Genomic DNA, 26477 nt, shown 5'->3' with positions numbered 1-26477 from the left:
TTGACCAGTCAGGGCCACCCTGTAGATGGGGATGTGGAAGATTTGTGCGGAAACTTCAGTAGAGAAGACGGATCTTACAAAATCCGGTTTCTGTTAGGAGGAGAGGCAGAGTAGAAGCACTGGCGGACAGGTTATCAGTAACGTCCCTACACATCCTGCACTTAAAGCCCCAGTGAACGGATGTTCAGTCAGTCCAACAGTGGCCGCTGGCTTGAGCTGCATGAGAACAGCAACGTGCCAGAACCAGCAAGCAGAAGCTATGGAAATAAAAGACATTAGAGAGAAAAGGCTCTCTAACATCCACAGCTGAAAGGAAGTGAGATGGGCCACTTTGAGCAACAGGAATATCCCTGTCACCGTGCTTCTCACAACGTGACCCCCTTTACCTGCGTGAGAATCACTGGGACAGACCCTAAATTTTGAGACTCCCTGTTCAAGGGACAGTGACTCCCTGCCAGGGCCTGTGTGTGTGGGACATACCACCCAAATCCCCTCCTTCTCTCAGGTTCTGTGGTTCTCAGGCCGGGCACCAAGGTAGGCAGGTGACACTATCCATGAGCCCGGTGGCTGACACACGACACCAGAGGGGACAAGGCCTCTGTTAATCCGGCTGGACAGTTGCCTTAGTTGAAGACATGACTGCAGCAATCACGTAACCATTCACCAAAACTTTCAGAAATTTTCTTCTACTGAAATCTTGAAAGGTTATCTGCTGGTAAAGGAATGGACAGAAAATGACACTTAAACCCTCCTTTAGTAGCGATCTTAATTTATTTAAAACTTTTTAAATAGATGAAAACCATGAAGTAAAAGAGACACATGCAGTTATGAAATTTAACTTGTGGAATTTTCTTTTTTTATATACATTTGGCATCCATTAAATTGAAAATAACTGGAGAAGCCAATGTGGTCCAGACAGACAGAAACCAACTCTTATGGTGTGTGTTGGATTATACTGATGACCATAAACTCTGTAGTAGAAATTTATTTGGATGGGAAGAGGGTACAACTCAGAGGTTGAGCGCATGCTTTGAATGCATGAGGTCCTGGGTTCAATCCCTAGTACCTTCGTTTAAAAAAAGAGAAAGCAAGGAAGGAAGGAAGGAAGGGAGGGAGGAAATTCTTCTGAAGCAGGGACCATGTCCACTACTGTCTTGTCTGCCACTCCCTGGATGACAAAGCATCTTGTTGTTTCAGGACCCCTCCCTCTAAGCTGGTGAATTCCTCTCCCCCCACCAGGCCCAAGCATCGTGCCCTCCCTGCCACCAAGAGCCCTGCCCTCCTGTTTGCAGAGCACTCTGTACACACGTCTAGGATAGCCGTGGTCAGACTCTGAAAACCAGGTTTATGTCCCCACGTCCCACCACCGAGGGCATCTTTGAATGCAGAGACCATCCTGCTCACCCCGTGGCCTCTGGCAAGCAATTCCTGGTACCTCACAGGCAGATCAGAAGTTCAGCTGACCAACACCCGAGCCTCCAGCCCACGGCAAACGCTGTCCTGGGAAGGATGGGTTATGGCCGCCCCCCCCCCCCCCCCCCGCCAGGCTCTGAGACAGCACAGAAGAACCTACTCGGGATGTCCGCCGATGGAGGGAACAGTCAGGGTCCCTCTCCTCCAAGACGAAAGCACCTCGCCTAGTGGTAAAAGCAGCTCCCTTTGACTCTGTGTGCCAGAAACAACGTAAGAGACTACAAGTTAGCTCCGCTCATCACCGCCCCGCACCTGAGAAGCGGGCACGGGGCCGTGAGCATCACGTAAATGAGGAAATGCTGAGAATAAGTCATCTGCCTGAAGCCACAAGTGCTGGAACCGACGCTGGAGCTGAGATCTGTCTAACTTAGAGGCCTGTTTTCTTTCCACCACATTACACTGCCTCCCCTCAAGCTTAAAACGGACAATCCCCGTGGGCACTGGACACAGCAGATCTTCAACCTGCCACGTCCGGTTCTACAGGCGCGTTACTCACGTAATCGCCAAAGGATGCCACTCTCCCCATTCCTAGTTGTGGGGGTGCTTTTATTTTTTTCCATTTAAAATTTATTGCATTAAAAGAAAAAGAAACTCTTACAAAACAAAAGTCTAAAACCTAAACCAACTCAAAGACAGAAGATTATTCTCCAGGTAAAACTAAACACCTCCCTGCAAAAAAGAAAAAAAATCTTACATTAAAAAAATCCAAAAGAAACAGAAATGCCAGCTTCAAAAATATTTATCCAAAAAAGTGAGGCATCCTGGTGCTGCTCCGAATACACCAGTTTGCACGTGATGAGAACACTGCCAACACCAAGCTGCTGCTGGACAACGCAGGCTCCAGTTAAACCCAGCAGAAAACTCTGACAAGCCCAGAGACTGAGACCTCCGCTCCCAGCTGCTTGTTCTTCAGCAGCGGTGTCTCCTCAAGGAGACTCAGATAAACGTCTGCGCAAGAAAGTCACATTCAGGGCGGTTACCAAGTACCTGCTGGCCAGCGAGGAGAAGGCTGCGGTCTGACGTCATGTAAAGCAGCCGTCCACGTCACTTCCTGGCCCCTCGTGAGTCACCGTGGAAGCCCCTGTTCCTCCCCGGGTTCGCCGCCCACCCAATCAGAGCAGTAAATGAGTAAGTGTCTCAGTGTCTCCCCATTTTTGGGCTACGTCATAAATACTTTATTACAAAAAGGTCCAGGCAAGAAGTTGATTGTGACGGGAAAAAATGGCTTCCCCTTAAAAGGTTCCAATGATGGACCTTCGTTTACACAGAGAAATCCAACACCTGAGTCCTCGGGACCAGGGGCCTGTAGGCCTGTGCGGCCAGCGATGGGCGGGCGGGTGGGTCTGCTCCCCCCAGGGCTCCATCGCCCCCCTACCCCCGGAGTTTCCTTGTGAGGCTGTGTCTGAGTCCCAGAAGGCTCTCAGGAAGCTCACTGCTAAAGGTAAGTATAAGAAGTAGACACTTCTTTGAGAAAATATTATCTCTGCTTACAACATTTGCTGCTCATGAGTTCCTCCAGGGGCAGGTCTGCCTACAGTTATAACTACTCAACTGTCAAAGGGCCACTTTTGCCCCAAAGTTTCCTGATGGCTCTACCCTCCCCTGCAGTCACACTGGTTTATTACATGTCATTGGCCATGACACTGCTGTTCTAAAACTATGTAAGCCACGCCCTTTTTAACAAAATATAAATGCACCGAAGGAAGAAAGAATTCCACACTCACCCAGCACCTGGAAATAATCAGTATTAATAACTTTAGAAATGAAGACAGAGAAAAACCAATATCACATGATATTAATTATATGTGGAATCTAAAAAAATTTTACAAATGAGCTCATTTACAAAACAGAAACAGACTCTCAGAAAAATTCCTTCGGGTTACCAAAAGGGGAGGGATAAATTAGGAGTTTGGGACGAGCAGTTACAAACTACTGTCTATACAAAAGATAAACACCAAGATCTTACTGTAGAGCACAGGGAACTATATTCGATAGCTTATAATAATCTATAATGAAAAAGAATATGAAAAAGCCCGTATGCATGTATACCTGAAGCACCATGCTGTACCCCAGAAACTAACACAACATTGTAAATCGACTACACTACCATAGAAAAACCCTTCACTGTAAAAAAGTATTCGTATGCATAACTTACAGGCTACATGTCACATACTAGTATTTTATGTCAGATATGGTGACATATTACTTTTCAGCTTGTGTTCAGCATTTTAAAACACCTTGAATATCAGTAAGTGTAATTTAATTCTCTTTTTAAAGATATTTACAAGGTATACCATGCACTGTATGGATGTATCTTACTTTGTGTTTGTTTTAATAAAACAAACTCACAAGCTCCTACTGGACTGGAGCTTGTGAAACTGCTGGGCCCACCTCTGCACATGTTAAACTCTGCCAGCTCTCAGCGAGCCAGCCTCAGGGGACAGCGTGGGGTCAGGCTCCCCAGCAAGTTGGGTGGAAAGGCTCTTGCACCAAATTTCGTTTCTTTCTTTCTTCTTCTCTCTTTTCTTTTCTTTTTTGGACATGGATCCTGGTCCCAGAAGTTTAAAAGTCTCTGCTCTATCCTCTGTCCCCGAAATTTAACAAGATGCTTCAGCCTAAGTGATTTTTTAAATAGCCCTGAAGCACTGAAGTCAGGATTAAGAAATTATTACGATGCCTGCATATGAAAAGATTGCAAAACACCTGCTCCGAGTTTTGCAACGGTTTCCATGATGGAGAATTTCAAAACATCCATCTTCCTGTGGCTTAAACATCCAGCTTGGCTGCCCTGGGCTCCACGAGAAAACACTCCACCCTGATCACTAGATTCGGCCTTTCCCCTCCCCCCCCCCCCACCCCAAGGACAAACTGAAAACAGAACAGAGCTGAAGGTGGTAGAAAGAACCCGGAGGTAAAAGCAGGGTTGGGCGGTGAGGAAGGTGGAGCTGCAGGCAAATGACGAGCCTGGGGCCTTCGAAGCAGGAGGAAGTATCACTTCCTCGCCAGCCTCCTCCTCTCTCCGGCCTCCGTGCTCCGCGACCCAGCTTCCCCGCGGAAAGCAGAAGTGGGCCTCACTCTCCAGACGGGCTCCTGCTGCAAGCCTCTGCACCGGCCTCGCCCCCGCGGGGGTTAACATGTACCAGAAGGCACCCAGGAGGCCAGACACCCAGCAGACCTCCCAGCTGCGGCCGGAGGCAGCGTGAATCCAGACCCAGCTCTCCAACCCCTCCCGTGCTCTCACCAGAGGCTGGACCAGTGGCCAGAGGACAGGGAACTGGGCAGGACGGACAAGGAGCCAACCACCAGCGTGAATCGGGGTCCGTCAGGAGGGTGATGGCAGAGGCCCACAGAAAGCGGGGCGTGCGGGCCGGCCCAGCAGTATTTGACTTTGCCTCAAGTGTGAACTGTGAAAAAGGTAATAAGACACACTTAGAGGCCCCCCGAGCCCCACGAATGAGGACATCTTCCCTGTGCTCTACGACCCATCAAGAGCAGAGCGCTGAGAAACACACGCTCAAACGGACTCTGGGAAGGTCGCCCCCGCCTGTGTAACTTTACAGAACCTCATGTGTGCATCTTAGCATCGGGAAGAACGAACACAGTTACAGTGAGACTAACCAACAAGGGTCGGCTCCGATCACACCCGCTCGTGGCCTGAAGGCTCTGGGATAGAGGGGAAGACAGATTCAAATATGTGATGGTAACAAAGCACAGTTAGATAGCCAGCACTTTGGAAGAGTTCGACACAAACGAACTCTTCCGTCCTGATTGTCTGGGTAACTTTCAAGAAGTAGCTTTGCATTGAGCTCAGAACAAGAGTGAGGAAGAAGCCCAAGAAGAAAGGACGAAGGCCAGTGGAGGCCCCTGCAACCTGCCCACGTGGACGAGCCTTTCAAACACACCATCTCAAGTAAGCCCTCAACTTGCTATTCCAAATTACAAGAGACCCCTTCCAGCCAACCAGAGCCAAAGACACCTAAAAGATGGCCCAAGTCTTTATAAACAAGTCTTTCCCCAAAATTCGAATCCCTCAATTGGCAGATTTCCATACTATTTTCTACACTTGGGCTTCTCCCCCCAGTGGGAACTTACTCAAAATAAATGTTAGAAATGATGAGAGAATGAACTCAGAGTTTCACAACTTAAGTATCAGGAAACTGGGCAGCTGTAAGAAATCTTTCAGTATTTCTGATCAACTTCCTCTTCCCTGTCCTCCCCATTACCAATCTTAAAACCCGGCAGGCCACGTCTGCGTAGCGTAGGCTGGGCTCCAGATGACCGGGCCTCGCGTGCAGCAGGGAATGGGCCACGTGTTTCCACGTCTCCTTATTTTATATTTTCGCCTCGAATGACACCTCTCACTGTTTCAACAACCACACAAGGAGGCTGGGAGGCCTGATCAAGACACACTTCTAGCAGAGGCTGGAGGGCATCCCTTTGTAAAGTATTATTGGGGCACGTCTGTCCCAACCAATGAACACCAGAGAGCCCTCCAGGCAGTCACTGGAGCTGCTCAGACAGCAGCCAGGAAGGTGTCACCTTGGCAGTCATCAGAGCTCCCCTCCCCGAGCAGGAAGCAGAGCTGAAGGCATAGAAACTCAGCTGCCCAGTCCCGCCCCCGTGCCCCTGCTCCACGGTTCATCTGGCTCTCGTCAGCCACTAAGCTCAGGCAACTTCCAAGTGACAGAAGAAAACCACCTGTGATTCTCCGCCTTAAAAATGTGTATTAAATGATACATTCATTTCTTTACTTTTAAGTAACTGAGTACCAGCCACAGGTCCAAAGGCAGACAACTGGGGAAGCTCTAAAGTTGGGGCCAGGAAACACACCTACTGTGCCCAACAGTGCCACTGCACTACTCATGCGACCTTGGACATGCCACAAACCTCTTTTTTGGCATCTGTCCCTGCCTACTTGGGAAGTTCATGAGAGGAGCAAATGAAATCAGAGTTCAGAAGGCTTCAGAGTCCTGGATAAGCAAAAGGTGTCAGCACCATCCTGGCCAGATGAGCCCAAGAAAGGTCTCAGGCCATCTCTGCATTCAATGTCCCAACTAAGGGCTGCAAAGACCTTTCAATGTCAACACTATCTACGCCTGAGGACGTGGAGGTCATTGCCACCAGCAGTGTAAGTGAGCTGCAACAGTGTCCCATGCAAGGGACAGATACATACTGTACTCCTATTTATATAGATTTAAAATTAATCTTGGCTTGTTTATGGAAAATAGGGTTTAATTTTGTTAAATTACAGCTCTATACATTCACTTGAACCAACTGGCATCTCAAATGTTTCGGTGACTTTTTTTTTTTTTTTTTGGTGGGGGCAGGCAATTAGGTTCATTTTTACTTATTTATTTAACAGAGGTACTGGGGAGTGAACCCAGGATCGTGCACACGCTAAGTACACTCTCTACCACTGAGCTGTACCCTCCCCCGGGGATTTATCTCTGAATACAAATATAATGGGACTAAAAGGCTTCGAAAGACATGAAATCACAAAACTGCTGAGACACTTTTCTGCTAAGAGAATGCCATGGTCAGGGGTGGGACACAGCTATTACAAGTTCTCTACCAACCATCCCAACACCAGTGAATCTCAGATGAAGCACGTCTTTTTGATGAAGGCTTTGCAGGCCCCATCCCACCACTCCAGATGAAGACTCCTCTCCCAGTGGCACAGCACAGTAACCAGTCCTGAGCGGAGATGATCACTTACAACACGAGCGCAGGGATAACCTGACAGTCAGGACAGGCCCTCCAACTTCCTTTTTCAGAAACCAGATAGAGAGGCCCGTGGACTGCAGATGCCTTAGGGGCCAGCCCTGTGCCTGGGCCTTGCCTAGGGCCAGGCTCAGGGCACACTCTGCTTCCTTCTTCCCAGCCATTTCGACCATGTGACAAGCACCAGAGCTCGAGTTTCGGACAAGCCAGACAACGCTTTTTCACGTCCATTCGTTGTAGTGGTGAATACAGACCATACTTGTGTGGACAAATCATAATATAACTCTAGTTACTGCTGTGATGGAAATGTTGGTAGAATTAATGGCCCAAGTAATTTATCCAAAATCACAGCTCTGGTAAATGGTGGAGGAACCCCAAACTCAGGTTTTCTGGCTCCTCTTTTCTCCTTCTTTACATCCACTGCCCTCTTCCCTGAAGGGAACTCAGGAAGAGGATTACCCAACTCCGCACCCAAAGAGGCCCAGTCACCAAAAGCCTCTTGTGATCAAAATAAATTTCTTCAAGCCTCAAAATACTGACCTCCTTACTTCCAAATCAGAGCCAGGAACTACCAGCATCCCACTCTTCCAGCAGAGCTTACCTTATCAGGAAGGACTCTGAGTACTCAGTAAATTCCTGTCTTCTTTCAGTGCCTGTTCCCCCTGCACTGCCTTAGGTGATGCTGGAGCGAGAACACCCTGCCCTCCTGAACCCTACGGACAGAGGGCGGCCAAGAAATCAGAATCATCCTCATTGGCTGGTACTTCGGGTGAGTCAGACTCCTGGGTCCTGCTCTGGGACAGCAAATCTCTGGTATATTTATTATGCAGATTTACCAGTAAGGTCAGGTGGCCAAATTGGACATGCAGCCTTGGGTTTAAAACCATCAAATTGCAAAGAAGCAGGGAGCCTCGTTTTCATGGAAACAATTATTTGCAATAATAACAGCACCGTTTATGGAATGCTCAGTATGTGCTTGGGGCTTCATAAGCAACACATATCTCAGAAGGTAGATACGTTCGCTTAAAAATGAGGAAAGTCCAACCCAGAGTTTCAGAGGCCCAAGTTCACACTTAGCTAGGGATAGGCGAAGCCTGGATTCAACCCGAGTTTCTGAGATGGCAAAGAAGGTGGGTGGAATTAAGAGAGGCAGACACACACACACACACACACAGACACACACACACACACACACACACACACACGCCCGCACTTAAAAGGAGTATGTCAAACGCTCTGCTCCCAGAAGACTCCACAGTCGGTCAAGATAATGCAGGCAAGTGGGAACTGACGCTTACTCCCTTCCCCCAAGGCGAAGGAACGGCAACCCCTGAATTCTTAAAATAACTCTCGCTTCCTCTCGGCCGGGCAGCCGAAGGCTCGGGACCACTGCTCTGCAGGCCGGGAGGCGCCGGGCTCAGCGGGAGGGTGCGCGCCGCCCCGCCGCAGCCCCTGGGCGTCCCGCTCCCGCCGGCCGGGCGACCCGGGCGGGCGGCTGTCCCCGGGCCCGGGCCGAGCCGCCGCGCTCACCTCGGGGGCCGGGGTTCGGAGGGGAGGCCAGACCGCGCCGGCGAGCAGCGCCCCCGGGATCCCCGCCGCGCGTCCGCTCCGCGTGGAAAGGGGCTTCCCCGCCGCGCGCCGGGAGCGGCCCGAGCGGAATCGGCATCCGGCCCTCGGGGCGGCGCCGGAGGGACCCGCGGGGCGCCCGCCCCCGCGCCACGCCCCTGCGCTGCCGGGCGGAGAAGACACCTGCGGAGCCGCCCGCCCCCGTGGCCTCGCTTCCCCGGGCCGGGTCACCCGGGGCCGAAGGCAGCTGGGTGGCCTCACCGCCCGGCCCGGCGCCGGTCGGCCAGGCAGCCGCGCGCGCCGCCCGCCCCCGCCACCCGTGCCGCCCCCCAGCTCCCGGCTCCGGGTCCCCCGCCCCAGACTCCGGCGGGAGGCACAGTCGTGCCCCTGCCCGGCCCTCCCGGTCCCGCGCTCACCCCCCGACTGGCGCCTAAAACTCACCAGCTCCGGGTGCAAGTCGCGGAGCGGCGGCGGCGGAGCTCCACGGTGGCCGGGGGTCAGAGCGGGGGTCGCGACGGGGTGGCCCGGCGGGGCCGGTGACGGAAGGCACGCGGCTCGGGGTGCGGGCTCGGGGCCAGGGGTGGCGCGGCCGCCCCGCCTGCCGCGGGCTGGAGGCTGCAGCGCGTCCGGCCCGGAGGCGCCACGGCCGGGAGCGAGCGGCGACGGCCCGGAGCGGCGGCGGAGGAACTGGCCGTCGCCGAGCGCGGCCGAGAGGTCCCAGCTACTTCCTGGTGCTCGGATTTGCATACCCCTCCTGGAGGGCGGGGAAGTGACCGCCTGGCCCCTGCCCAAGGTTTGGGTCTTCGGTGTGGCTGTCGCGCGGAGCTTTGGAGGCAAAGAACCTGCGTCCCGGCGCGCAGCGTGGGAGAGTGGAGCCGCCTGGGGCCCCGCATTCTCCTGCAGGGACGGACGCAACAATCTTCCAGGAGATCTTCTGGCGCCTGGAGTCCTGGCCCAGCGACGAAACCTCTCGTGTCTTCTTTCCTTCCCTTCCCACCTACTCCCTGGAGTGTTAGGAAGCGGGGTGCCCCTGGCGGCAGAGGAGGCGCACTTTGATCCCCCCAACACTTGGAGTTCTCTAGAGAGAGGATGGGCTGTGCTCAGCCGAGGCTCAGGGTCTCCTGGAGTTCTTAATCACCAGTAGAGTAGCTCCTTAAGGGTGTACACAGGCTCAAGGTATTGATAGAGGCGGTGGCGGGGTGGGGGTCGGGGGCGCTGTGGAGTTATATGGCCTGGCAATTTCTCAGCCCCTCGAAACTTCGGTATCGTCCCGGAAAAATGGGGACAGGATGCTGCTGGGAGGAGGAACTGCCGTCTGGGCAGGGCTTGCACTGTCCAGTGCACAGTAATGGTCGCCATTACTCTTTGGTTCCTGCCATCTCTGTATCCCCGCCTGTAGAGCTTGGCACACAGAAGGTCCCTGACTAGTGTTTGCTGAACGAATGACTTCATCTTGGAGCTCATGTTTCAACTCAGTAAATGCCCGTATAAATCCAAGACAGAGTATCAGTCTCAGGCACCTTGGATGCCTGCCTGTTCTAAGCAAGATTGCGCTCGCTGGGATTCCAGCCTAGAATTTACAAGGAAACAGCCCTCCAGGGAGGAGATTTGGACTCTGTGTTTATAATAGGTAATAGCAGACATCTACCTAGGGTCTACTGGGGGCCAGACGAGCCCTAAGCTCGTCAGACCCATGACCTTTTATTAACAATTCTGGCCCCCTTACGAGGCTGCACCCAGTCCAGAGGACAAGTCAGCCACCCTGTATCATGATCCATAGAGCAGTCATTTGTTACTAGTAACAGAGGACAAAGGTTTGCAAACTACTTCCTTAACAACAGACAAGTCGGAAGGTCTGTACCTAGATGCTCACTGGTCTGCGGCTGGTTGGTCTCCTGCTGGAGAGGAAGGGTTGGGTTACCTGTTGGAAGGTGTTGCGTGTGTGAGTGAAATCTGTCATGGTCCTGCGGAGTTATTCACTGCCCGAGGGCCATTTTCTGGACTTCCCTGCAGAATGTGCTCTGAAATATCTTGACCCTAATTGGAAATACATACTATTTACCAACGGAGCCTTGAGGCATCTGGCAAGTAAGCATGGGACACCAAATGTCTGGTGTTGCCTAGGCTGTCTGGAAGGTCCTGTCAGTGTTGTTTTGGTGAAGTGGCTCTTGGAGTAAGAAACAAAACCTCGCCAGGCAGAGCTGGGCTTACAGCAAGCTCCCCCACTTCTAACTCCTCACACACACGAACATCCTAACCAAGTTCCCCTCTAGTCGTCGAGAGCACATACAGTGTGTGTCATTCATCTCACACTAGACCGGGCTCTTGTAAGCATTGCTTGCTTGTGTTTCACATGTTAACTTGCTCTCCTCGACTCCTGGTGAACAGCCCTCTTGGGAAGGCATTGCTTTGGTGTTTATCTCTTTCTTACACTCTCCACAGTTCACGTAGGTGCTCTGAAATACTTCATTAGCATCGATCGGCTCATTGCTCGATGGACTGCGTTGTCTCGACAGTATTCTCTACTGAGAACTGAGCACAGGATGGAATGGTCAGAGGCAGGCTGCACATCAACGAAGACCCCATTGATGGGGTAAGCGGGCTTCTGAAGGAGGGGAGGGCTGTGACTGAGGGCGCCACAGGAGAAGTAGTGGAAATGGCCTCACTATGTGTAGACGAGCCTCATTTTCTCAGATTCTGTGCAAATTCACCTGCTCACTAACAGTTATTAGTAACCCCAGAATCAGTCTGCTCACAGCGCTTTCCCAGTCACCGGTGGATGTGAGCGTGGCCGGGAAAGCTGGAGGCGCCGGACGCACTTGTCCCCGGCTGAGGCCAGCAAGGCGCCTCTCCGCCTTCTAGTTTCAGCTCGTTCTACAAACATGAGCCCTTGTGCGATCTGTTTAGTGCCATGTATTTGCATTTTTGTGGGTGATTTCACCATTTAAAATGACCCCGAGTGTAGCGCTGTCTGGCGCCCTAAGACAACAAGGCTGGGATGTGCCTTACAGAGGAGACACGTGTCCAAACAGAAAAGCACACAATACAAGGTTCTCTTTCAATCGATGGAAATGTGGTGGCCAAAGGCATGCAGCCACCTTACCCCAAAGTCCTCCTGGCCACAGTGGCTCAGTATTCACTGACTCAGTTGTATGTGGTGACTGTCGAGACCAGGACTCCTGTGATTAACGAGAATTGACTGTGTAGAAACAGCCCATCATCCAGTGAGAGGAAGAGGAAAGTCCTGACCGCAGGGAGGTTCTCCTCCCACGCGGACCTTCAGCTTCACCTGCCTGATTGTGGCCCTCACGGCTGAGATTGGTCATCTCTGCATACAGTGTCACGTCCACCCGCCCACCTCACCAGCCGGAGTGCAGCTCACCCACTGCCACAGTGTGGACTGTCCCCAGTGCCCTCCCACTCCTCTGGGAGCCAGCCTCCAGGGGGTCAGACTCCTCAGCGCAGCTCAAGGACTCTCGCGGGTTATCTGCAGAAGCCCCCTGATTGGCTTTAGGGGAAGGAAAAAAGTCAAGGCCGAGACTCTCCATCTGACCCTTGCAAACATGGCCACAGACCTGAGCAAATAATGCAGAGTTCTCACCTGCCCGCACCTGAGGGTCCCTTGTCCCGGCCTTTTCCAGACCTTTAAACCGACCTCTGGAGGGTGGGATGTGGGGGGACCCCAACCATCAGGGATTCCAAAGCTCCCCAGATCATTCTAGTGAGCAGCCAAGATTAGGGGCCACTGGGAAACAGCCCCAACCAAACCTGGGAGAATTTGGGGCAAATCTCCCAAACAGATGGGCTTCTACTCATCGCCAGCGTTCACAGTAGAAGACAGTAGAAGGCCTTCATCTGACGCACTTGGGACTGATGAATCAAACAAGTTATTTGAAGTGAGGGAATTATAAAAATGATGTAAATGTGCCTTCCACATTCTCCTTGAACTTCAGGCTGAGGTGCGTTCGTTCACCCCCTTGTCTGGTGACACGCCAGGGCGTTTCCAGATTCCCCTTGCTGAGGTGGTGGGCGCTGGAATCAAACCCCTGACGTGAAAGCACAGCTCCACCCCTCAGACGACAAGAAGCTCAGACTTCTCCACCTGAAACACCACAGACACAGCACAGAGCCCAGGAGCAAACAGTGACATCCAGGCCGAGTCGTCCTCAATTCCTTTACGTTTATGAAGGAACGCCTGAGCTCCCTGAGCAAGAAATTATTAAAACCAAGCTAAACGGAAATAGTCGTAACACCAGTAACTCAACTGGGATTGAAATCTGGTCAAACGTACAAAGTTAATCTTCTCCTCAGGGAGACACGAGGTGGTTCTACATGGTAACGAGACCAAAGTCATAAACGATGCATAAGAAATTGTCTCCTGTGGTCCCACTGGGGGCTCCTGGGGTCCATCGGGGGGGATTGCTTCTGACCTCATTTCGGTTTCCTCTCTGAGGGAGGAGGCCCCAGGCCACATCTCCTGCCGCCCGACCTTCAGTGAGGAGGCCCAGCCCTCAAACAGAGGTGGTCTCTGGACCCTATATCTGCCCTGTCCCAGCTCTCATTTCTAGAGATGCCAAACCTGTTTTCTGGGGGCTCCAATGGCACCTAGGAGCCCATGTATTTAGCTTTTCATAATTTCAGACTCAGCGAAAAGTTTTCAAAATAGCACAAAGACTCTCCAGATAGCCTTCAGCCAAATTCTTCAGCTGTCCGCATGTAACCGTCTTTGTGCTCCATCTGTCTCTCCTGTAAATTTCCTGTCCTCCGTCAAACTCTTACCCACTGGCATGAGTGTCCACTGACCGTTCTTGCTGGGTCGATTATAACTGTGGTGGTTGCCAAAGGCTGTGTCTTATGACTTTTGAACAAAAAGAACTTTCTGGAATTGGTTGCATCAGTCAAAGGAGGTAGGAAGGACTTGGAAAAACACGAGGCACTGATAAAACAGAAGGGCATAAAACCACTTAATTTTCAGAGCAGTTTCATGATGTAGTTTAATCAGGGAGCTTTCTTAAGTTCCATTGGCATTAAGACTCGGGCAGTTTGGATGGAGACAGGGTGAGAAGGGTCACGTGGTACCCAGGACATCATGAAGGGAGGTGGGCTTTGGGGGGAGTAAGTCAGTGCTCTCCAGGCAGTGAGGTTGGAGCCTGAGGGAGGTGTTGGGTGGGAAAGGGCTGCAGAAAGAGACCCCTCCCAGGGGGGCAAACGGCCTGCTGCTCTGGGAGTCCAGGGGTGCGTCATGAAGACACTGGTCTTGAAAGCTGGCTGTGCAGCTTAATTCCTTCTGGAAGACGCAGCTCCACTGATCACTGGTAATGATCACAGCAACAAATGAGTCAGTTAACAAAGGGGCGCTAGAGATAAAAGCAAAAGTAAACAGATGGAAACTAGTTAAACTTATAAGCTTTTATGTAGCAGAGGAAATCGTAAAAAAATAAAAAGACAACCTAAGGAATGGGAGAAAGTATTTGCAAACAATGCAACCGACAGGGGCTTACCTTCCAGAATATACAAACAGCTCCTACAACTCAATAACAACAACAAAAAAATGAACAACCCAATCAAAAATGGGCAGAAGACCTAAACACACATTTCTCCAATGAAGACCTAAGGTGGCCAATAGTCACAGGAAAAGATGCTCAATATCGATAATTATCAGAGAAGTGCAAATAAAAGCACAGTGAGGTATGACCTCACACCGGTCAGGCTGGCCATCATCAAAAAGTCCACAAAGGCATGGGGGAGGGTATAGCTCAGTGGTAGAGTGTATGCTCAGCATGCACGGGGTCCTCCAGGACCTCCATCAAAAAAAAAAAAGTAAATAAATAAACCGAATTACCTCCCCCCAAAAAACAAAAAGTTCACAAACAATAAGTGTTGGAGAGGGCATGGAGAAAAGGGAACCCTCTTACTCTGTTGGTGGGAATGTAGCAATGCAGCCATTACAGAAAACAATATGAAGATTTCTTAAAAAACTAAAAATAGACTTACCGTATGATCCAGTAATCCATGCCTGGGCATATATCTAGAGAAAACTCCAGTACGAAAAATACAGGACCCCAATGTTCATAGCCGCACTATCTACAATAGCCAAGGCATGGAAGCAACAATGCTGTGTTAATTTTTGGTGTACAGCATAGTGATTCAGTTATATATAGTCTTTTTCATATTGTTTTCCATTATAGGCGATTACGAGTTACTGAATATAGTTCCCCGGGCCATACAGTACGAACTTGTTTATCTATTTTACAGAACAGACAGACTCACAGACACAGAAAACAAACCTATGGTTACTGGTTGGGAGAGCGGGGAAGGGGGTAGAGAAGGATTAATCGGGAGTTTGGGATTTGCAGATACACTGCCTTTGACTGAATTCGGATTCAAACGAATTCAGCTTCTGCTGCTGGCCTTGGTTGGCGGCATCAACAGAAACCCCCAGATCTCAACACGGTTTGGTGATTACGCGTCTGCACACGTGGCCACCATTGCTGTCAGACAAGCATTTCACCAGACTCCAGGATTCCAGTTACGTGTGAAGGGGCGTCGCTGAGCTTCCTTCTGGGCCCCACTGGCTCATCTTCGCAGAGCAGGTCAGACCGACAGGCTGGTGCTGCCTGGTGCCCGGTGCAGGGGTGGGTGAGGGCTGGGTGAGGGCCCTGCGGCTGCCTCGGAGGCACCTCCCTTCCCCTCCCCCACCTCCAGGCAAGCCCGGGAAGGGCAGGGTGCTCCTCCAGGCCTCTCAGTGAGGTCCAGCCACCCTCTAAAGGTTCCCTCCAGGCTGGGTTTCTGCTTTTCTCCAACCCCCGGGTGTGCCTTTTTGTCGCTCTAAATAGTTTACATACGTCTGTTCCTCGGAAGTCCTGTTTGTTTGGATTAGTTTTTGTTAAGCGCTAAGAGTACCTCTGCCCTAAAAACACAACCTGTCCGGAGATCGGGTGTCTGGCTCTTCCTTAGGGAATTCTTCAGATTCCCAGTTACAAGAGGAAGAAAGCCACGTTAGTAAAGTTAGAATTTAAGGCTGTGTTTATTTACCTCACTGACCAGCAGGAGAGTTCTGATGGACCGGATGTGACTTTGGATCTGAATTGTTCAGCTCCGTGACCCAGGGATGTCAGAAGAGGCTCTTCTGTGGCTCCCTGGGTAAACTGCACTTAATCTGACTCTTTGCTCTTCTGTAGAGCAGGTCACGTGGGGCTCACACAGGCGCTGTGGGGGCGTAAAGTGGCCGGTTTTCCTAATCTCTGCAGATGGTAGTGCTGGCCTGAGGCGGTGGGGGCGGGGAGGGAGAGGAAGAAGGAGGAAGAGAAACGCAGCAAATGCTCTGAGGACAGAGGATACGCAGGGTGTTTCTCTGTAGCTTAGGCCTTTGTGTTCACACGTTCCCCTTCCCCCGCATCCTCCCACAGCCAGCTCCTACCCACCCTTGGGGGCCAGGTCAGGTGCCACGTCAGCAGAGAAGCTTCTTTAGAGCCATTGCCTCTCGTCCTCCCTTGAAATCCCACGGAAAGTCACCTCTGGTTCTCGTGGACACTTTACGCCTTTATTCTAGTGCTGTTATTTAGCGACGTGGCGCTCCTGCACGGGACGGTGACCTGAGGGAGCATCCAGGCTGCCTCTCCTGCTCTGTTTTTGCTGGTGGCTGTTACTCTAAGCGCTAAGCACAGTGCACCCCTCAGGGGCTCAGGGGGGTTTGCCTAACGAAGAAGAGTGAGTGTGCGATGAGCCTGCCACCACCCACCATTAGTCGTTTTGGGTTGAATTGTGTTGCTCCCAAAGATATTAAAGCCCTGATCTCCATCCCTGTGAAGGCGACCTGATTTGGAAACAGGGTCGGTGCAGATTATCAAGTCCAGAGAGGCCATTAGGGTGGGCCCAACTCCACGTGACTCTGTCCTTATTAAAGAGGAAAATTTGAACAGGGATAGACATGCCTGCACACACACAGAATGCAGATAAAGACGGAGACCGAGGTCAAGGCGATGTACCTACCGGCCAGGGAGCACCAGGCGTGGCTAGGAAACCACCAGATGCTGGCACAGAGGCTGGCCGCAGGTTCTTCCTCACAGCCTCAGAAGGAACCAGAGTCCTCAGCTCCCTGATCTTGGACTCCTGGCCGCCAGGACTATGGGACAATAGGTTCACATGAGCTGCAGCACTTTGTTATGGCAGCCATCATAAACTAATGCAGCTCTCGTGTCCCCAGTCGGCCCGGGAGCCGGGGACTCACACACACCATGGACGTGAGCCTCACCTTGATGACTGACACACACGCTGCTGGCTCTGTCTTACACCCAAGGAGACCGAGTCACTGCGGGGTTAGGGAGTTCTCCGGGAGCACACAGATTGCTAACAGCTGGTGAGTGATAGAGTCAGGGTTTGACTCTCAGTCTGGCTGAACAAGACTGTGGCCCTTCCGCTGCCTCTCCCTGTCTCCTTCCGTCGCTGACCCCTCCATGGCTTCATTGTCGAGACCTGACCATCCTATTGCAAAAAGCACCAAGTGTGGTACTAGCTACACTGTAGCACCACACTGAGGATCTGTCCCCCACGAAGTGGGAGGCGCAGACACATTCAGGCTCAGCCCTCGGGTTTGTGGGACCAGTGGTGAGAGTACAGAGGCCCAAACAATATATGCCTATTGTATCTAGTCTGCAGAAACCAATGACAGTTCAGTAAAACACGCTGTACCCTCCTACCTTGGAAAACCAGCCTTTGTAATTGTCAGCGTTCTCCAGAGAAACAGGAGAGAGACTGATTTCAAGGAATTGGCCCATGTGACTCCAGAGGTTGACAAGTCCAAAATCTGTAGGGCAGGCCAGAGACCCTGGGAAAGGTTGCAGTTGCAGTTGCAGCTGAAGTCCAAAGGCAGTGTGCTGGCAGAATTCCTCCTTATCTGGGGGACCTCAGTCTTTTCAGTTAAGGCCTTCAACTGATTGGATGTGGCCCACCCACCTTATGGAGGAGAATATGTTTTACTCAAAGTCTACTGACTTAAATGCTAATCTCAGCTAAAAATATACTTTTACAGCAATATCTGCATTGATGTTTGAACAGATATCTGGGTACCATGGCCTAGCCAGGTTGAGACACAAAACTAACCATAACTAACCTGGGAAGTCAGAATTCTCAGCCCTTGGAGTTGCACATCGGACTGGAGCAACACCAGGAGGGCTGGCTGAAGGCCCCTGCCTGTGCTCTGCCGCTGCTCCCCCTGCCCCCGCCCCTCCCTCTGAGCAGCCTTGCCTGTAGGAGAGCGGCCTTCCTAACCTGCACAAACAAATGCCAGCTGCATCCCCACAGACAGCTGCCAGCTGGCCACCCCTCAGCCCAGGGGTGCCTGCTGCTGGGCTGTCTTCCCCAGGAGAGGAGACCTGAGCATCTGGTCTGCCCAGGGACAGTGGGCAGGGTCTCCGTGGTGCTTGGAGCAGGGTCTGGAGGGGGCGTGGGCTCTAGGCGGTTGTGAACTCACAGACTCCTCTCTGGAGGAGCAGGCATGGCAGGAGCAGGGCCTGGACCACATGGGGAACGGGGCCGGCTCTTCTTGCTGGACCCCAAGGACCGGGCAGAGTCGGGCCCTCCCGGCTGCTTCGGTGGGGCGAGGGCCTGAGGTTCAGAGCCTCAGTGATGTGCCCAGGGATGCAGCTCATCCAGCGCGGGGCAGGCACCACCATCTCTGTCTTCACCTTCTTCTTCTTTTTTTTTTTTTCCCTTAATTAAAGTTTAGTTGATTTACGACGTTGTGTTAGTTTCTGGTGTACAGCATAGTGATCCAGTTATCCATACGTGTATATATATTCTTTCTCTTACTCTTTTTCGCTATAGTTTCCTGCCAGCTACACCCTCTAGCCTCAGCCAGCAGCCTCCGCCGCCCCGCGCAGCGCCGCCCCAGGCCGGCTTAGTTTCACCGCCAGCAGGTTGCTTGGGCGGCTTTGCTGTAAGCTGCGCTCAGGTGCGTGTTAGGAAACCACCTCACGGCTGAGCGTGTCTCACGAGAGGATCTTTCTAATATTCCCGTAACCACTGCTCTCAGAGAAAGTGTTAGGTTTAATCGTATGAAATTGCCATTTTCACAGGTCAAAACTAGTTGAGTATTGGCAATTTTAACAGTTCAACGTAGTACGAAAGTATTATCCTTAATTTTCACTCTGTCTTTATTGCAAATACAGGCTAGTCTTTCAATACAGTCCACAGGAGAGGAAACAAGCAACAAACGAAAAACAAACAAACTTGATAAAATGAAAGACTGAAGATCAGATGGAGTTACCACCTAACCTCTCACGGAGCTTAGTGAATGAAAAAGTAACCTTGAATGGATAAAGGTGGAGTCAGGCCCACAGAAACACAGCCTCTTTCTTGGTTTAAACACCCACTCCTCCTTATCCTGGTCTCTGTGTTTGCTGGAAGGTGGCTGGGGCCACACAGATGGATTTTGTCCAAGTGGTTGGGATGCTTGAGCTGGAAAGAAACGAGGGGTAAGATGGTAGCTGTGACAATGTCGTGGTAAAGGAAATACTGTGACGACATTAACAAAGATTGTGGAATGCATCACTTCATTCCATCTTGCGGGTCTTTGAGGGGCAGAGAGCGCAGGTGTGGTGTCCATTCCTGCTTCTCAACAGTGGGGCAGGTCGGTAATGTCTACTGAATGCTAGACCTCGTTCAAGGTACATACTTATGTACATCATTTAGCCCTAAAAGCACACTGTCGGGGCTCCTCAGACCTTCCTTCTACACAGGAGGAAAGTTGGACTCAGTGAAATGAGGAGACTTGGCTCACGGTCACGTGACTGGTGAGTGGAGAACAGGGTCCCCTCCGGTCTTCTCCGCCAGAAGCAGGCTGCATCCCACTGGTCTCCGTGCCTTCTCACGTGATGACCCGCCTTCACCCATCTATCCATCCATAAAATGTTACGCTTTTTTGGAGGGAGGGAGGGCATTAGGTTTATTTATTTATTTTCACAGAGGGACTGGGGATTGAACCCTGGACTTTGTGTGTACTAAGCACTCACTCTACCACTGAGCTACGCCCTCCCCCACAAAAAATGATATACTTTTATGCATCCATAAAGCCGAATTTCTCTGGAATGTCAGCTGGCAATAAAAATAACCTTGCTTTAGAGGGGAGGGTATAGCTCAGTGATAGAGCACATGCTTAGCATGCACAAGGTCCTGGGTTCAATCCCCAGTATCGCCTCCAAATATAAATAAATAAACCTAATTACCGCCCCCCCCCAAAAGAAACACAAACTTTCTTTGATAGATGTAACATTATCTTGAAATTAAAGAATCTCAGTTTGAGTCCTTGCTTTTAAACTTATCTGCCTGTCATCTCTAGTAACTTCCATGTTTCAAATTCTATGCTTCTGACAGTGAGACTTACTGCAAGGACTTTCATGGCCAGTTCAGGACATTTAACCCAAGAAAATAGTTCATTGTGACCCGGAGCAGTTAGCTGAGCAGCATAAAGCAGCACTTCTGTTTAGGCCAATCAGAAGCAGCTTTTGGTTCAATCAGGAAAATTATTCGAGGGCATCTCCATACAAAAGGAGCGGTAAGAAGATCGCTGGTGTTAAGGAGCTTAAGTCTTCGCCAGCTACTGTGAGCTTTCATAAACCAGTCCAACTAGATGCTTCTGTTAAACAGAAAGAAAAAAAAAGCTTACAGTGGCTGGAAAACCAGCACCAAATCTTCTAAAGCCCCTTCACGTGTGGATATTTGGTCATCTGAACCTGGAAGTTGAGAGGCCACTGACGATGCGGCTGAATAAAGCATACTTGGGCGGAGTGAGAATGGTCGTGAAAGGTCATTGTCCGTTTTTACTTACTCCTTTGGCGGCATCTGGGTTTCAACCTGAAGAAGAAAGGGCTCAAAAAAATGTGTGTTTCGGGGGTGGGCTCAGGAAATGATCGAGAACTAATTAAGCTATATGAATCCAGCACAAGCTCCCCCAGGCCCCCACTGCACCCACTGTGAGCCCTTCCTCTGTTACAGGACTGTAACCAGGCCCTCTCTAAACTCTGAGTTGCCCCACTGTGTCTTTTTCATTAAAAAAAAAAAAAAAGGATGCAATATACTTTCTGAAACTGGATTCTGTTTCTGGCTGTTCCATCAATTTATCCGCCTTTCACGCCTTGCCTTGCTATGATCAGGAAACAGTGGTCCGGCCGGCATACATGATGTTGAACTGGTTAATAAGCTGCTGTAGGATTAATGATAAAGCTGAAATGAGCGCTGTCGTGTCATCGACCCTTTCTGTGCGTGACTGTCCTGCATTGGCTGCAGGACACCTTTTTTTTTTTTCCAATTAGGAAAAAAAATTTATTTTTTTTCTCTTCCTTTTTTTTTAATTTTTTTATTGATTTATAATCATTTTACAATGTTGTGTAGGACACCTCTTAGACGCTCCTATTTTTAATACATGCTTCATGTGTGTGGGACGACGACCAGCCTTGGGGAACACTGCCACTCTTCCTGTCGGCTGAAATCATGTCTATGGTGGTAACACTGCTTATTTTCTCTCTCCAATAAGAATCTGTCAAATTTTGCTATTTTTCATTTTAATGTCACAGTAAAGAATCAGAGAGATTCTTTCCCCAGAAGATGGAGAAAGGAATTTACTAGCAGCTGCCAACGGCCCGGGGGCCCCAGGGCTCTTCGCAGGCTGATGTTTGCTACATCTCACTGTAAGGAGCTGCAGGGGCAGAAAAGAGAAGCCCCCTGTCTGATACCCCACTAGTAAATCGCTGTTTCCGGGCGGGACACGGGCTCTTTGACTTCAGGGCTTGTGGTCCTTCTCCCACCTCACATTGGCTTCATTTCCATGATGTGCTAAGCTGGGCACACGCCATGCGTTGTTTTTTAAAAAAAAAATTTTTAATGGAAGGCCTGGGGATCAAACCCAGGACTTTGTACATGCTGGGCACGTGCTCTACCACGGAGCTATACCCACCCCATCCTAAAAAAAAACTTTTTTTAATGAATGAGTTGTTTTATTTACTTACATGACAGTGGTTTGCCGTTGGTATTGTGGATCCCTAGGTTGCCGATGAGGAAAGCAAGGCTCAGAGAAGACAAGTAACTTATCCAATATCACACAGCTAGTAAATGGCAGGAAAGAATAATTACCAAAGCCAGGCACTAAGTTTGTTTGACTATATTAATACTTACAATTAAATATCTGATCAAGTTCAACTGATTACATGCTTTTCCTTTGGTTTGGAACTTGAGTTCTGCAATATCTTGAGCTGGGCTTTACCTCCTTGGCATGAAATACAATGCTTAAGAAATTTAAGTGTATTTGTGAAAACCAAATACAACTTTGTTCGCTAATATTTACTAAGGGTCACTCTTATCATTCTTAGCTGAAGAAACCACAAGTTTTAGTCTTCAAGTAAAACCTAAATAATAATTGATCAATTTCTGAATTGTCCGTCCTTTTCATACACACGAGCTGACGTGTGTTCTAGTCTTACCAGTCCTCAGCCATTGTAACTGGCGGCCCACGCTGCTGCTGTCTACCTGATCTGGTGGTGTGTCCTCCCTCCATTGGGAAGAAACACAAAATCATTGCAAAGCAGGTATGGGAGCCCTGTATAAAGACACGTCACCAAAACAAAGTTATATATCCTCTAAATTCCAGAGAAGTTCCTTATTTCCCAGGAAAAGCAAAAAATAACAGCCAAAACCAAGCCCGTGACAAAAGTGGGGGTGAGGGCAGAGGGGAGCAGACATGGAACAGGAGTCAACGGGCAGGGGATTTGCGTTCCCAAAGGAAGATGCGTTTGCAGGGACGTTATCAGACACAGTACCGCCAATAGTCTTTCACATCCTCTTCCTTTTTGCACACCCTTGCAGCTGCAATTATAACAGGTTTTGGTGTTGGATTAAAATTTGGTTGCCTTGCATCTCCTGCAGAGCTGAGAGAGAGAGAGAGAGAGAAGAAAAAAAATTCGAAGCATTGGAAAAACTGCAGAGCGACTACAGGATGTCCTGTTACATTTATCTGGTTAGGCAGACCCATGACTCACTATAAAAGTTGACACAGCGGAAATGGTGTTGCTGTGCGTGGTGCTTTACCCCTCATCAGCGTGAAGCGCACAGATCGGGGATGCCGAGCCGCGTGTGTCCCAAGGTAAAGGTGTCTGCTACGGTTCTTTCTGAAGTGCAGGAACTTTTACTTCAGACACGTGGGTGATGATAACCGAGGACGTACAGGCAGCGTTGAGCCCAGTCTCCCCTCCACGCCCCTGACAGCTCTGGTGCTTACTTCCCTCTTCTTGAGTTAAATTGATAATACATGGCATGAGAAAGCTCTCTCTTGACGGAATCTCTGTGTTTTACCATCGTTTTGCAAAGCTAGGAAAGCATTTGCTCAACTAAACATAACTGCATTAGACCTTGAACCATACGAAGGTGATGTACTGCCCAAATTTGCTGGTTATCAAATAATAATAATAATAATAATAATAATAATAGTAATAATAATACTAATAATAACAGCAGCTTCACATGAAAAGGGATGACAACGCCCCCTCGTTTTGATGGAGCCGAATTCTGTGCTTTCAGTTCCATAATCCTTTGCAAAGAAAAACGACAGACAAAATGAAGACACGCAAAGGAGTCTTTTCCCTCTTTTTTTGTTTGCAGTCACTTACCCCGGCTCATGCAGGAGGCCCGAAACGCCTCCCCAGCGCGCACTTCTTGACCATGTCACCTCGGTTGATCTTCTCCTCCGTATACATTTATCCCCAAGTTGTGCTATTCAAAGAAAAAAAAAAATTAACAAAGGAAGAAAATTTCCCTCAGTCCCCTCATTGGAATTTAAAAAAATTGTATTTTGTATTGAAGTGTAGGTGGTTTACAGCAACAGTTTCAGGTGCACAGCAAAATGAGCCAGTAACTCACATACATACATATATATTTTTTCTTTGCAGATTTTTTTTCCATTACAGGTTTTTACAAGAAGTTGGATATAGTTCCCTGGGCTCCACAGGATGTCCTTGTAGTTTGTGTATCTGTGTTATGTACAGTAATGTGTGTCTGTTAACTGTTAAATGGCAGAACACCCTAGTTTTTTCCCCCACTTTTCATTCATGTTCAGATACCATCCTAGCTGGGTGTGTGTGGGCATCAAGTGTGTACGTAGGGGCGTGTGTAGGGGTGTGTGGTACACAGGTGTGTGTGTCGCGGCATGTGAGCCTGTGTAGAGATGTCTGTGTGTGTGTGTAGGTTGTGCATTTGTGCTCTGCGGTGTGTGTGGGTAAAGACGTGTGTGTAGGAGGGTGCTGTGTATAAGCGTGTCTGTGTGTTGATGCAGGGGTGTGCGTGGGCTGTTGTGCACATATGTAGAGTTTTGTGTACGTGCAGATACTGTCTATATGTGTAGGGATGTGTGCGTGTGCGTGCGCGGGGAGAATGGCTGGGGAAGAAGGTTTGAAAAGTGGGTCAGCCATGGGAGGGGTGGAGGGGAGTTTAGGAAATAAGGGACAGGTGGGTTGAGGCCAGATGGTGTGGCTTGAATACCGGGGCAGGAGTTGCGACCTCACCGAATGCGCAGGACAGAATCACTGACCACTGGTGCAGGGACGGGGACGGGATGGAGTGACCCTGCTTTAGGTAATGCTGACTGCTTCTCGCCGGCAGAGGGGCTGGCATTTGAGGGAGGGGCTCGGGAGGTGTGGGGAGGAGGCAGGGTGACACTGATCGTCTGCATCTGAGGGGTCATATCTGGGGGGACGGGGGCCCAGCCATCCCCCAGCTAGAATCCAAGCTTGGGAAAGTCACTGAGCCTCCTAGACCTCGGTCTCTGAGCAAGACTTCGTGGGACTGACGTCAGGATTAAACGAGACACAGCTCGTCAAGGATTCAGCATGGAGTGGCTCCTGGGAAATTCTCAGTAGCTATTATGAAGGGAGAGAGAAAAAGAGGATAAAGAAGAACATTTAGGGGGATGCAGGGAACACTTCCTTCTGGTAGAGAAAGAGGAACTATTGTGTTTTCAACATTTCAGACCCTTTCTCTGATGTCACATGCGGAGTCACAGTCTGAGTGTCTCCAGGCTGTGTGGAGGAAACCTAACAGCCAGCTCACCCGGAGGAGCCGGAGAAGGAAGGGAGCTATGCCGGGATGGGGGACACGGGGCATTTCTGTTCCCCTGGGCAGGCGCCTGCTGGCCATGGTCGTGGTGGTGGGAGGGGGCATCCCCCGAGCCTGCTTCTCACTGCTGAGGCCAGGAAGGGGTGACTCACACAGGAGATTTGGGAGGAGTTGAAATGCGTCTCCAGGATGAAGAGCTGGGTTTGAAGAGGAGATGTCAGTCCAGGGTGCAAACGCAATGAAAGGGAAGGACGATAGTTTGTGGAATTAATCTACCATATTAGTTTATCGACATAGAGGTGCAAGCTGGTCTGTCCACCGGAAGTGGGTGGCAGTTCCTCAAATTTTTAACTTAGGCTCTTATACCAGTCCCCCAGTCCTTCACCCTCTCTGGCTATAAATAGGAATAATAAAACTTGCTGTTTATTTCTCTTTTCCTGCTGCCTTTTTCTTGGCTCCACTCCTGAGCTAATAAGTACCTTTGCAGAAGTTTTTGCATCCTTCAGGCAATGTGCTAAAGAATTTGCACAATTAACTCTAGTAAGTTCCACATTTATTCAACACTCATTTATTCTTTTATCAAAATAGAGTTGACGTACAATGTGGTGTTAGTTTCAGGTGCACAGCAGAGTGATTCACTTATACACAGATGTATTCTTCTTTTTCATTATAATTTATTACAAGCTATTGAATAGTTCCCTGCGCTAGATAATAAGACCTCGTTGTTCATCTATTTTATATGCAGTAGTTTGTATCTGCTAATCCCAAACTCCCAATTTATCCCTCCCCACTCCTTTCCCCTTTGGGAACCATAAGTTTGTTTCCTATGCCTGTGAGTCTGTTTCTGTTTTGAAATAAGTTCATTTGTGTCATTTTTTTAGATTCCACATGTAAGTGATATCATATATTTGTCTTTCTCTGTCTGACTTACTTCACTTAGTATGATAATCTCTCAGTCTATCCGTGTTGTTGCAAATGGCATTATTTCATTCTTTTTATGACTGAGTAGTATTTCATTCTAGATAGATAGATAGATAGATAGATAGATAGATAGATAGATACCAAAGCTTTTTTCTCCAGTCATCTGTTGACAGACATTTAGGTTGCTTCCATGTCTTGGCTTCTGTAAACAGTGCTGCTATGAATATTGGGGTACCTGTATCTTTTCTAATTAGAGTTTCCTCCAGATATATGCCCAGGAGTGGGACTGCTGGATCACATGGTAAGTCTATTTTTGGTGTTTTAAGGAATCTGCATACTGTTTTGTATAGTGGCTGCACCAAACTGCATTCCCACCAACAGCAACACCAAATTCTTGTTAAATGTTTATTTACCATGTGTTGGGAGTTCTCAGAGTGTCAACTGTCCCCTTTCACAGCAGAGGAATCGGAATCTCAGCAAGGTCCAGAGTCTTGCCCCACATGGCACAGCTGGAAGGTGATAGGGCCCAGGTCTGCCCATGCCCACCTCCCTCCCAGGGCTTGTTTGCTGGAGCCCAATGGGAGAGGCTTCGTGAGAAGCCCTCACGATACAAATGTAAATTGCCCTCGGCCAGAGAAGTCCAAATGATGTATTTATGTCACCCAGTGCAAAAGGCGAGTGACCTCATGGCAGTAAAC

The 26477-nt window shown here is 49.8% G+C and overlaps 1 protein-coding gene across 5 annotated transcripts in view; it reads right to left on the bottom strand.

The window, feature by feature from the left end:
- LYN (LYN proto-oncogene, Src family tyrosine kinase) overlaps positions 1–9522 on the bottom strand; it is a 105869-nt gene extending 96347 nt beyond the window's left edge. For 2 of the 5 annotated variants that reach the window (XM_031441608.2, XM_031441611.2), the window contains exon 1: positions 9202–9334. Coding sequence is in view for 1 of the 5 variants with exons in the window: in XM_064480821.1 (XP_064336891.1) it covers positions 9202–9507 (306 nt within the window). In the remaining 4 variants the exon portion in view is untranslated. Of the gene's footprint in view, positions 1–7795; positions 7872–9201 lie in introns of those variants that run through there. The other 3 variants (XM_064480821.1, XM_031441610.2, XM_064480822.1) reach the window with 3 other exon arrangements.
- Between the last annotated feature and the right edge of the window lie 16955 nt (positions 9523–26477).

Source organism: Camelus dromedarius, chromosome 30, assembly GCF_036321535.1.
Source record: "Camelus dromedarius isolate mCamDro1 chromosome 30, mCamDro1.pat, whole genome shotgun sequence".
Lineage (NCBI taxonomy): Eukaryota > Metazoa > Chordata > Mammalia > Artiodactyla > Camelidae > Camelus > Camelus dromedarius.
This window is presented reverse-complemented; position numbering and strand designations above follow the sequence as displayed.